The 12,170-nt window shown below is 46.5% G+C and overlaps 1 protein-coding gene across 1 annotated transcript in view; it reads right to left on the reverse strand.

Moving 5' to 3' along the window:
• The window catches only part of NTRK3 (neurotrophic receptor tyrosine kinase 3), a 428,727-nt gene that overhangs the window by 296,436 nt on the left and 120,121 nt on the right, over nt 1-12,170 (reverse strand). Inside the window, exon 4 of the mRNA XM_027521083.1 lies at nt 8,509-8,577. Within this exon, the coding sequence (XP_027376884.1) occupies nt 8,509-8,577 (69 nt within the window). The remainder of the gene's footprint in view (nt 1-8,508; nt 8,578-12,170) is intronic.

Raw genomic sequence — 12,170 nt, forward strand, 5'->3', positions numbered from 1 at the left:
TTTTCTTGAAGAGATCTCTAGTCTTTCCCATTCTATTGTTTTCCTCTATTTCTTTGCATTGATCACTGAGGAAGGCTTTCTTATCTCTCCTTGCTATTCTTTGAAACTCTTCACTCAAAGGGATGCATTCAAAGTTGGAAAACTCTGCATTCACATTTGGAATTCTGCAATCAAATTGGGGAGAGTGAAGGGGAAAATGGAGCAAATATCATAAAGGAAGACAAGGTGGTGTTTGGTGTTTCACTGGAGGTAGAAGAAAAGGAAAGAGTAAAATATGATCCCAAGGTTTTATGCTCCAGGGCACAGGAAGTTAATGGTGGAGAGAAATGTCTTTGGTTGAAAAACAGAAGAGAAGAAACCAGTGGAAAGGAAGAAGGGAAACGTATCAGGGCTGGGGTGGGGGTAGGGCCGGGGGGTGGGGAGGGGAAGGGAAGGTCCTAGGGCAGGAAAGTGAGGGATGAAATTAAGGACCCTCGGAGGGGTTTGCCCTGGGATTAAGATAGATGCATGTGCAGTGGCTGAGAAATGAGAAAGAGAACAGAGAAAATGTAGACAGGAGAAAACCAGAGAGGTTTTTTCTGGAGGGAAGAAACTGCTCAGCCTGCCTTGGGGGAAAGGAAGTGGAGAACTGGTTGGGATTCACACTGCAGGGGCTGAGAGGAGAGGCCTGTCAGCCCCAGCCCCGTTGGAAGGATATTGAGGGTCCAGATGCTGGAATATATGCAAACTGAACCAGGTCAGCCTGATTTTTCCCAGTTGCTTACTTGACAAGATGTGGTCATTCATTATTAAGTAGCTGTAAAAATACAGATTACCCACTTGGGTGGAAAATACTAGACAAGTGAGAGGCTTGGCCGGGCTGCTTCAGGTCACATGTGCTTTATTCAGTTCTGCCTCTGGTCTGAGCCCTGCACTCCTGTGTTTCCCCACATCTTAGGAGTGTCCCCCAGAACGGAGGCTGATGCCTCAGCACCCTGAGGTTGGAAGGAGGAGCTGGTGAGACATGTGGGGCATGGCTAAGACCCCGCCAGGCATGGGCACGCTAATGGCTTGTTTATTTCCTTCCCTCTTTCTCCTCCAGAAGGCAAGCACTACAAGACATGTTCCTTTCCTCCCACCCAGAGTCTCCTGAAAATTGTAGAAGAGCCCTGAGTTCTCCCCCGATCCCTCTGGACCCTCCTCCTGGACAGCATGACATACACACAGCAGAGAGCATGTTGAGACTCAGAACAGTAGTGCACCAAGCATCTCACTGAGCAAATCCCCTGTCGTCTTCATAACCTGATGAGGGAGTTAAATAGCGCAGTAGGGCCTTTCCTGCTGGCTCATGGGTAAAGAATCCGTCTGCCAATGCAGGAGACACGGATTCGACCCCTGATCTGGGAGGATTCTATATGCGGTGGAACAACTAAGCCCATGAGTCACCAACTATTCAGCCTGTGCTCTTGGGGCCAGAAACTGCAACTACTGAAGCTTGAGTGCCTTAGAGCCTGTGATCTGGAACAAGAGAAGCCACCGCAGTGAGAAGCCCATGCACCGAAAGTAGAGAGCAGGCCTCACTCGCCACAACTGGAGAAGAGCACGCGCAGTAAGGAAGACCCAGCACAGGCCCCAAATAAATTAATTAATAAAATTATTTTTTTAAAAAACAAAAAATCTGTGAAATGGACCAGAAGCAAAGAAGGGCAAGTCCTGGGTCTAAATGAAGCTGTCCACTCTCCCATCCAGTCCGGCCTGGAGCAGTGGAGCCTTCAGCCAGGGCTTCAGGGACAGACTCCTGGAGCCTAAAGCCAGCCTTCCCGGGCTCCATCAATAATGCAGGCAGCCCCATGAATAATACAGCAGCAGCTGCTTCAGAGCACAGATTACCAACACCCAGCCCTTGCCCCAAGATGGCCCGGGGCCTAATTGCAGGGCCCCTGGGGCTTCCTGCAGATTAACTCAGCCTCATCTGAGTCTGTGCACACAGACACTTGGCTGAACAGCCAACGCCAAGACTGGGTGTTTAGAAAACACTGATTCCCCGCCAGGCATCACTCTGGTTTTCTTCTCCCCTCCGCAGTATCGGTGCTGCGGGTGGCAATCCTGGTGTCAGGTAGTGGAAAATGGGGAAGAGACCCAAATCTGTTGTGACAGAAGAAAATATGCCCAAAGGGCATCTGAAGATGCCAGCATCCCGATCATTAAAAAAGTACCCGAAGATCTGAGTTGAGCCAGCCGTGTCACCTTGGGGGGGCCGTAGGAGACTGAAGAGTGTCTCCTCCTCTACCAAAGCCTTGAGTCCCAGTAGTTGTGAATGTGACCTTCTTGGAAACAGAGTCTTTGCCGATATAATCAAGTTAAATCATGAATGAGATCATGCTGGAATACAGTGGGCCGTAAACCCAATGACCGGTATCCACGGAAGAGGAAGGAGGGAAAGGACTTCCCCAGTGGTCACTGCAGGGAGCCTGGAGTTCAATCTCTGCTCAGGGAAGTTTCACAAGCCATGCTGTGCAGCCGAAGAGAGAGAGAAACAGAAAGGAGGGAAAGATGAAAGACAGAGAGGTGGGGAAGATGGCCACGTGAAGACGGAGGCAGAGACTGGAATGGTGCTACCACAAGCCGAGGACCCCCGGAGGCCACTAGGCCCTGGAAAAGGCAAGGACGGGCTCTCCCTCGAGCCTCTGCAGTGTGTGTATCCTGCTGCCACTCTGAGTTTGGACTTCTGGGCTCCAGAACAGGGAGAGGATCATTTTCTACTGTTCAAAGCCACCAAATTTGTGGAAATAGGTCAAGGCAGCCCTAGGATATGAAGACAGCAAGTAACTTCATTCTGCAAGGCTCTGTTTTTACTTCTATAAAGGGGTTCAATCTTCCATCCTCACAGTTATTGTGAGAATTAGTGATGATCTATGTTAATATGCTTTCTGAAGTTATAGGGGCAATAAAGAGGTCAGGTTATTATCATAATAACAGTATTATTAGTCTGATTGTTTATTTACTTATTTTGCTGTTGTTGGTTGTTTAGTCACTATGCTATGCTAAGTCACTTCAGTCGTGTCCGACTCTGTGTGACCCCATAGACGGCAGCCCACCAGGCTCCCCCGTCCCTGGGATTCTCCAGGCAAGAACACCGGAGTGGGTTGCAATTTCCTTCTCCAATGCATGAAAGTGAAAAGAGAAAGTGAAGTCGCTCAGTCGTGTCCGACTCTTAGTGACCCCATGGACTGCAGCCTACCAGGCTCCTCCATCCATGGGATTTTCCAGGCAAGAGTACTGGAGTGGGGTGCCATTGCCTTTTCCTTGTTTAGTCACTAAGTCATGTCTAATTCTTTTGAGACCTCATGGACTGTAGCCCACCAGGCTCCTCTGTCCATGGGATTTCCCAGGCAAGAATATCTGAGTGGGTTACCATTTCCTTTTCCAGGGGATCTTCCCGACCCAAGGACTGAACCCAGGTCTTCTGCATTGCAGGCGGATTCTCTACCACTGAGTCACCTGGGAAGCTTATTTACTTATTTAGGCTGCGCCGGGTCTTCCCTGCTGCACAGGTTTTTCTCTAGTTGCGGTGAGTGGGGGCTACTCTCTAGTTGCTGCGCGCGGGCTTCTCATTGTGGTGGCTTCTCTTGTGGTGGAGGAGGGACTCTAGGTGCTGAGGCTTCAGTGGCTGCGGCTCACAGGCTCAGTAGTTGTGGCACACGGGCTTAGTTGCTCCAAGGCATGTGGGATCTTCCTGGACCAAGGATGGAACCCAAGTCTCCTGCACTGGCAGGCAGATTCTTAACCACGGAGCAACCAGGGAACCCCTTAACCAGCTTGTTTAGTGACTTGAAGAGCCGTGGCAAGCAGTCAGTGCCAGGACTGGGAGAAGGAAAGTGCCAGGATTAGCACAAAGCCATCCCCGAAACCAAGTTAATATTTTACCAAGTCGATGAAATCTGCAGATTATACCAGATGCAATTATCACTTTGCTTTAAGAAAATGAAATATTCCAATCTATTTTAATCATGTCTGCTCTGTGCATGCAGGGTATTAAGAGAAGCCTGTTGGAGATACACTAATGGTCCTTAGGGTATTTCTGAAGGGTTTCTGCACCGTGAGTTTATATCCTCTGATGCCTCTCGCTTTTGCCTAAATTGTATCATGGGATTCAGAATCCAAGCTTCTTTTCTTTCAAATTCATTCTTTATCTTGGAGGCAATCTCTTTGATTCTTGCTTGGCTTTCTCATCAGACCATTCCCATCTTCTTGGTAATGGGAAGACACCATCTTACCCAAACCAGAGACTTCAGAGAGCACTGTGCAACGCCAACTCAAATTTCTCTAAACCCGTGCTATTGGAAGACTGCCGGCTACTCTAATGAAGTCTTGAAAGATGCTTCCAGTTTTTATCAGTAAGAAAAAACAGACCGGACCAGTGAGAAGCAGTGGGCCAGGTGCTCAGCCAAGACCATACCCTTCATCGCACAAGAGTAAATGAGAAATGAGTGAAAGAAGTGTCTGGCACATGGCGAGGGCCCTGAGATGCTAACTTGTTTGGATTTTTTTTTTCCCTTTGGATTCCATTGTTTTTCCCCCATTGATTCCAAGGGGAGCTGCCATGTTGAGAGTGGCTTCTGGAAGGTGATGCAAAGCATGTGGGCTGTGGGGCTCAGTTGGGTCAGAAAAGAGCTGGTCTTTGAAAAGAGCAGACCTGGGTGGTAGCAATGCTAATAATCACAGTACTAATTCCCGTTACTTGCCATGTGATGTTGGATCAGTTATTTCACTTGGCCAGGCCTCCACCCCTTATCTGTCAAACTGGAGAATAAGGACATCCCCACCCCGCTGTGGGATTGTTCCCTGAGATGAGAGTGGACCTCTTAGACATTGCTGCTGTTGTTTAGTCGCTCATTCGTGTCCGTGTCTTTGTGACCCCATGGACTGTAGACCGCCAGACTCCTCTGTCCATGGGATTTCCTAGGTAATAATACTGGAGTGAGTTGCCATTTCCTCCTCCAGGGGATCTTCCCAACCCAGGGACTGAACCACATCTCAGCGCCTCCTGCATTGGCAGGCGGATTCTTTACTGCTGAGCCACAGGGGAAGTCCTTGTATACATTAGGGACTCAGTAGACGTCTCTTCTTTCTCCTTCTCTGCTACTGGAAAAGTCATACACACTCAGCCTTCTGATGGGGAATCCCAACAGCATTCATTCTTCTATCAAGGATCAGAGGAGGGGCTGGTTGGGGCAGGCAGAGATCCCCCACGAAGGAATAAAATGTGCTAAGAAGCTGTCAAAAGCCCCAGTTCAAGCCTTCTGTTCCTGCAGAAGGTCACTGGAAGCCTCACACCTCTACCCTTGCGATGATCTGGCTGCCCCAGTTCACAGAGCCATCTCCTCTAGGACCAACAGTCTTTCTTCCTGGAACTACCCAATCCTTCCCCACACCCCAGCCCGCAGGCTCCATTGGGCAGACCCTGGCAGTCTACATGGCTTGTGGCAGATGGCGCCATGTGGACTAATCAGGAAGTCAGACAAGAAAATACGACCCCCTCTTCCATTTGCCAGGAACTGGGATTGTTTGGATTTTAATCACAGCCACAGCTAAGAGCCAACATGCGGCCCCTCCAGCCAAGAGATAAATTTTCCACTCTCAACATTCAATTCTTCCTCAAAAAAAAAAAAAAAAGACCCCTATCAAGCGACTGCTCCCTCAGAGAGGGGTTTCTTTATTTTCCAATATAATTCTTTTCTTATTTAACAATATGACAGAAATAAAATACTCCGTGGACATGGTGCTTCTCCCACAGTGACTCGGCCTGGAGGGAACGTCTTCATTCCACCATAAGTCACAGCCAGCTCACTGGTGTATTGATCCCGGGCAAAGATGAATGCAGAGTCCCATGAGCCTCTGGGAGAAATCTGACATTTTCTTTAAATATATATCCATGGAACAACTGTTTCTAAAACTCCAAGAAACAGGTCACGGGGGCAGCACACCATTGATTTAGCAGCCAGTGACTTTTAGAAGGAGCACTGAACGCTGTCTCGATAATTCCAAGGGCAGACCAAGAAGTCCCCTGGAGAGATGCTGTCCCTAGACTCCCAGAGATGAAAGGGCTGGGTTCTTGGGAGAACTAAATGAAAGATTCTCAAGAAAGAGAGCCCCCAACTAGATCCTTTAGGGCAGGGCCCCTGGTCAGTTTTAAAGCAAGGTAAGGAAAAACTGCAATCACACATTTGTTTGAAAATTATCATAGAATGGATCCATCCTTGGATTGGAAGGGTTTTCCTGGTGGCTTTGATGGTTAAGAATCTGCCTGCAATGGGAGAGACCTGGGTTCAATCCCTGGGTCGGGAAGATCCCCTGGAGAAGAGAACGGCTATCCACTCCAGTTTTCTTGCCTGGAGAATCCCATGGACAGAGGAGCCTGGTGGGTCACAAAGAGTCAGACATGATTAAGTGACTAACACACCTGGATTGAAAAAAGACTGAAAAAGTTGGGAGATGGCTGAGCATAATAGTCAAGATCTTGAGTCCATATGCTGCCATTCAACTAACAGGTGACCTTAACCAAGATACTTGGCCTTGCTAAGTACTCCCAGGGTCCCCAAAGGTGAAGTGATAGTAGTCATTCTGACCTGATAGAATTGTTATAAGGATTAAATAACATGCTTAACTCAATAGATTGCTTGGCACAGTGCCTGCAACAAACTAAGATCTCAGAAGTCAGCATTAGTGGTGATCAAAGCAGTCAGGTTCATTTACCTTTAACATCTTGTCTACCTACAAAGATGGGAATGAACACAAGTGCATCAGGTGGACCAACCTGACGCTGAGATATCTCTGTGACATTGTCCAGTTTCTCTGTGTTTTATAAACTAACGAGTATATATTTGGGCTTCCCAGGTGGCGCTAGTGGTAAAGAACCTACCAATGCAGAAGACACAGGAGACGCCGGTTCAATCCCTGGATTGGGAAGATCCCCTGAAGGAGGGTATAGCAACCCACCCCATTTTTCCCACCTGGAGAATCCCATGGACAGAGGAGCCTGGCGGGCTACAGTCCATAGGGTAGCAAAGAGTCAGACACAACTGAATCAACTTAGCATGAATGCACATGAGTATATATTTACCTTTTTTCAAGATCAGAAGTTTTTATTGATGTACATCTGATGGTAGCCATATATGACCTGATATATGGTAGCCATATATGAACTCTGATCACTACAGCTATTGTGCTTGTGGCAGAGGAGAAGGCTAGTGGGAAGGGCAAAGTCCTAAGGTAGGAAAGCGGTTTGATCCTAAACCCTCCAACACTGTCAAAGAGACCCTCTCTGCCCTTCCCATCCCTGGAATGGCCTCTTTCAGCATCATGTAGGCACCTACTCCATGAGGATGAGTAGGGTACATACAGGACTGTCATGGCAATGTACATATTCTTCCTCCTGACAAACTGGGTCAGAAAAGGTTATGACTCTTCCTTGAACTCAGGTCTTAACCAGTTGGAAGGAGAAAAAGTTGAAAGGCCAACAGCTTGGGCAGGGATCCAAGGTCATTCATTGCCTCTTGGTAAAGGATAGGAAAGCAATCTGCATTCAGTGAATTTGGACCGGAGTCACCAAGTAAAAGAGAAGACACGTGAGCAGTGTCTCTGGAACACTGAGTCCCTAATTCCATCCATGTCTCAATTCCTTTGCAGTTTATTCCTTGATTTGTTCTCTCAACATAATATGCCGTCCTTCGTGCACTGAGCTGACCCTGATGACTCACACGACAACATGAGTTATTTTTTCCAGCAGTGGTCCCAGGTTTTTCACTCATCCATCCAATATGTGTTTGTGGAAAATGGCTAGCTGGGGTAGGAGCACACTGATCAGGCTCAGAATGCATCAAGGCTAAGCTTAGGTCCACAGGCAGATTGAATAAATATATGGGCTTTGTCCCTTCAAGATGCCCATACTCAAGCCAAATAGGCTGACAGAAGATCATGAGAAGTGGAAAAGCCATGCAATCTGAAACTAAAGGCTTATGTTCAAGTCCTGGTTCTGCCAGTCCCTAGCAAGGTGATCTTGGCTGTGTCTCACATGCCTTTCTGGAGCTAAAAAACCCTCACCTTAAAGGGTGGAGATACCATTCTTATGGGAAGCATAATAATACCTACCTTGATTGACACTAGTGATGATAAGTCAGAGGTCATGTAAATGAAAGCACACCTAATAATCTACTTACATATTACAAATGTTATTTATTATAAACTAACTCTCTTTATTATTATAAATTCAATACTGTTATTAACTAATTACTAACAAGTCACAAAACTACATCCTGCTAAGAGATGAAATTCCCATTTTCTGAAATGTACTATGCCCAGAAAGAGTATCAGAAATCAAGGGATGAGGTGACTCCCTCTCACTGAACATGGTACACCCATGTCATCCACCCCAAAAACCCCTTCAGTTGTATGCCCAGCCTCCAGTGGCTTCACCCGACCTCTAACCACCACTCCACCAATTTGGACAGTTTTCAAAACTGAACTTACAATTCCCGAAGACTCAGCGTCTGGAAGAGCTGCCATGAGAGTGTGGTGAGCCGGTTACTTGACAGGTTTCTGTAAGACGGACAAATAAAGAAAATTAAAGGACAATCTGGAATAAGTCTTGCTCTGTGTAGTAAGCATGGTCATTTCATGGGAGCCTGGCTCAGCTGTGCTTCTCCTTCGTTCCATTTGGCTAACAGCACATCTGTAGTAGTCAAGGCTAAAGATCATGTCTTGAGAGGATGCTGAGATCTTTTAAAGAAAAGACTTTACAAATCGAATGGAATAAATAAATTAATAAAATTTTCTTGGTCATTCTCTGCTGTCCTCTCACCACAATAAAATTTCACCTTTTTAAGCCCACCCTCTTTCAGGAGGACAGGGAACCCTCAGGGTAGAGCGTGTACAAACCAGCAAGTATTTTTTTCAAATGAAGTACAGTTGATTTACAATGTTGAGTTAATTTCTGCTGTACAGTGAAGTGATTGTTACACAAAAGTACATTATTTTTCACAGTATTTTCCATTATGGTTTATATAGGTAACTGAATATAATTCCCTGTGCTACACAGTAGGACCTATTGCTTATCCATTTTACATACAGTAGTTTGTATCTGCTAATCCCAAACTCTTAATTTATCCCACCTCCCATTTTTCATTACTGAGGCATAGTTGACTTACCAAAAGATCTGTACATATTTATATGTCTTAATGAGTTTAAAATAATATATATAAATAAATGATCACCATAAACAGTGCCATAAACTTAACTGGCGCCTCTAAAAGTTTCTTCCCTCCTTTTTTTATAATAATATTTAATAGAACATGTACCCTTTTCCCAAAATTGTAAGTGTACAATACTGTATTGTTATTGTATATTGTATATGCCCCACCCTGTACTGTAGATACCTGGGACTTCTTCACCCTTCATAAGTGAGGCTATTGTGCCCTGTTACCAACAAACATTCTTAACATTCACACAAGTCAAAAAAAAACTCCACACCTATAATTCCTTCAAGCCAGTCCCTCCCTCAGCTACCCTGCCCATCGATGATCAAGACATCAGCCTTTTTGTTCACACTTCTGTTCTCCTCGTAATGGCTATTTAATTGTTCTCATTAGGATGTACAGGGAAAGGAGCAGTCATTAGTCTTCTGAATAAAAGAAGAAACACACCCACGGTTATTACTTTGCCAGGCTCAACAAACAACTTTCGATGTGATAACAGTCCTTCAAGGCAGCAGCTGGAGACGTTGGAGTCCAAGTGGCACCCCAGGAACTGTGGGGATTCATCTAGTGATGAGAAAGGAGAGCAGTAAAGACTGCACTTAGGTAAATACCTATCCACACACACAAGCACGTGCATATTTATGTCTATCAAACACGTCGGTAACAAAGGCAAGCACAGGCTCCTGTTCATACACATATGCATAGACTTACAAGTGCACCTATATTTAGAGGACTTCTATACCACATATTTGTTCACAGCCAAATATAGGCTCCACTAAGGAACGAGGGGGTGGACAGTAGATAAGGTCTCTTGGGAACATATGTTCAAGTTACAAATGAATAAGCAAGAGAATTGCAGTTTGTGATGAGTAGAATAAAGGGTCTAAGCAAAGTCGGGCAAGAAACTAACGGGGCAGAGAGTCGGGGCTATGTTAGAAGTGTGTAAGGCCTTACTGCTTATCCATTTTATATACAGCAGCTTGTATCTGCTAGCCTAAAACTTCTAATTCATCCCTCCTTTTTTATTTTACTATTAAGGTATAGTTGACTTTCCAAAAAATTTTGTCCATATTTAATGTATATGTATTGATGAGTTTAAGATAATATATATCTATGAAATAATCGCCATAAACAAGCATTCTGAACATTCCACAAGTCAAAGGCTTCCATAAATGCCCTCTGAGAGGGGACACTGGAGCTGAGACAAGAGGAGTGAAGCTAAGCTGAGGGCCAGGGAAGGTGTGTTCCAGGCAGTGGGAGCATCAGGTGTGAAGCCCTGAGAGGGATAAGGGAGCCAGAAAGGAGGCCAGTGAGAAAGCAAGTAGGGGAAGTGTGGTCTAGGATAAATAGGAGGAGACTTCCCCGGCAGTCCAGTGGTTAAAACGCTGCACTTCCAAGGCAGGGGTTGCTGGTTTGATCCCTGGTCAGGGAACTAAGATCCCCATGCCATTTGGTCAAAAGATTTTAAAACTAAACGTAGAGTAAGCACCCAGAAGGGGCCATGCCACACCCACCTTTTGGGCCAAAGTAAGGCATCTGGATTTTACTTTAAGGAACAATGGGAGAGCTCCGAACGGTGTTAAGTAGGGACGTGGCGTAACCTAACCAGCATCTTTAAAAACAGGAACCCAAGACTGGAAGCCATCAAAGCAATTAGGAGATGCTGCCATATTCCAGGCAAGAAGAGAGCACAGAGATGATTAAGCTGATGAATTCAAGCTAGGTGGTGAGGGAGAGCTGCCAGAATTCCTGTGGGGTTGGATCAGGCCACAGAGGGAGACTTGAATGCCCAGGAGAGTGGTGCTGTCATTTAATGAGCCCAAGGCTGCAGAAGGGTCCCCACTGGAGAGTGGCATGGAGATCAAGACCTTCCCCCTTGCAGACACTAAGCTTGAGATGCCTGTTTGATGTCCACAGAGAGACATAAGACAGCCTGCTGGATGTGTGGGCCTGGAGCCCATTGGAGAAGCTCATCCTGGGTGAGGTCACAGAGGGTAATCATGGCTCATCGGAGGAGCAGATGTTCAAAGCCAAGGACAAGCTGCAGGACAGGGCTTCCCCTTTGCATTTGAGGCAGCTCTATCTTGGTGACATGGGCTTCCCTGGTGGCTCAGACAGTAAAGAATCTGCCTGCAATGCAGGAGACCTGGGTTGGATCCCTGGCTCAGGAATATCCCCCAGAGAAGGAAATGGCAACCCACTCCAGTATTCTTGCCTGGAGAAGGCAGAGGAGACTGGTGGGCTACAATCCATGGGGTCACAAAGAGTCAGACATGACTGAGCAACTAGCACTATTTGGGGGCAGCCCATGACTGTGTGGGGGAGGAAGACCCCATTCTTGGGGTGTAAGGGACTGGGGACAAAGGGAAGGTCTCCAAGGAGGTGTACCCCAAACTTACTGTCACACTCTCTCCCCAACTCCCAGCACTCTCTCCTTGGCCCTCTTTAGAAGGGCCCCTCATATCCCCTCGCTGTCACTAACTTCCTCTCTGCAGGGCTGTGGAATGCTGGTGTGAATGCCAACACAGCCTAACCCTATAGCCTATAAACCAAAAGCCTATAAACCTCCTTTTAATGACTGAGTAATACTCCATCATGTAGCACATCTTTATCCATTCATCTGCCATTGAATACTTAGGTTGCTTCCATGCCTTAGCTGTTGTAATAGTGCCCCAATACAGTACCACAATTTAAAAAAAAAAAAGCCCATAAACCTTAACCCATCTGCATGCTCAGCTTCACAAAACCCCTAACAACGGCATATCTTTTTCCTACAAACCGCCTCATTCCCCCACTGAATTGGAAGGGAAGGTGGCTAGAAGAACTGCATGACGACCATGAGGACACCCAGGCGCCCAGCTCCCAGCAGAGCATCTCCTGCTCAGAAGGGAGAAGCAGGCGATCAGACATGTACGCCCGTTAGAGTCGTGACCTTAC

Source organism: Bos indicus x Bos taurus, chromosome 21 (assembly GCF_003369695.1).
Source record: "Bos indicus x Bos taurus breed Angus x Brahman F1 hybrid chromosome 21, Bos_hybrid_MaternalHap_v2.0, whole genome shotgun sequence".
Lineage (NCBI taxonomy): Eukaryota > Metazoa > Chordata > Mammalia > Artiodactyla > Bovidae > Bos > Bos indicus x Bos taurus.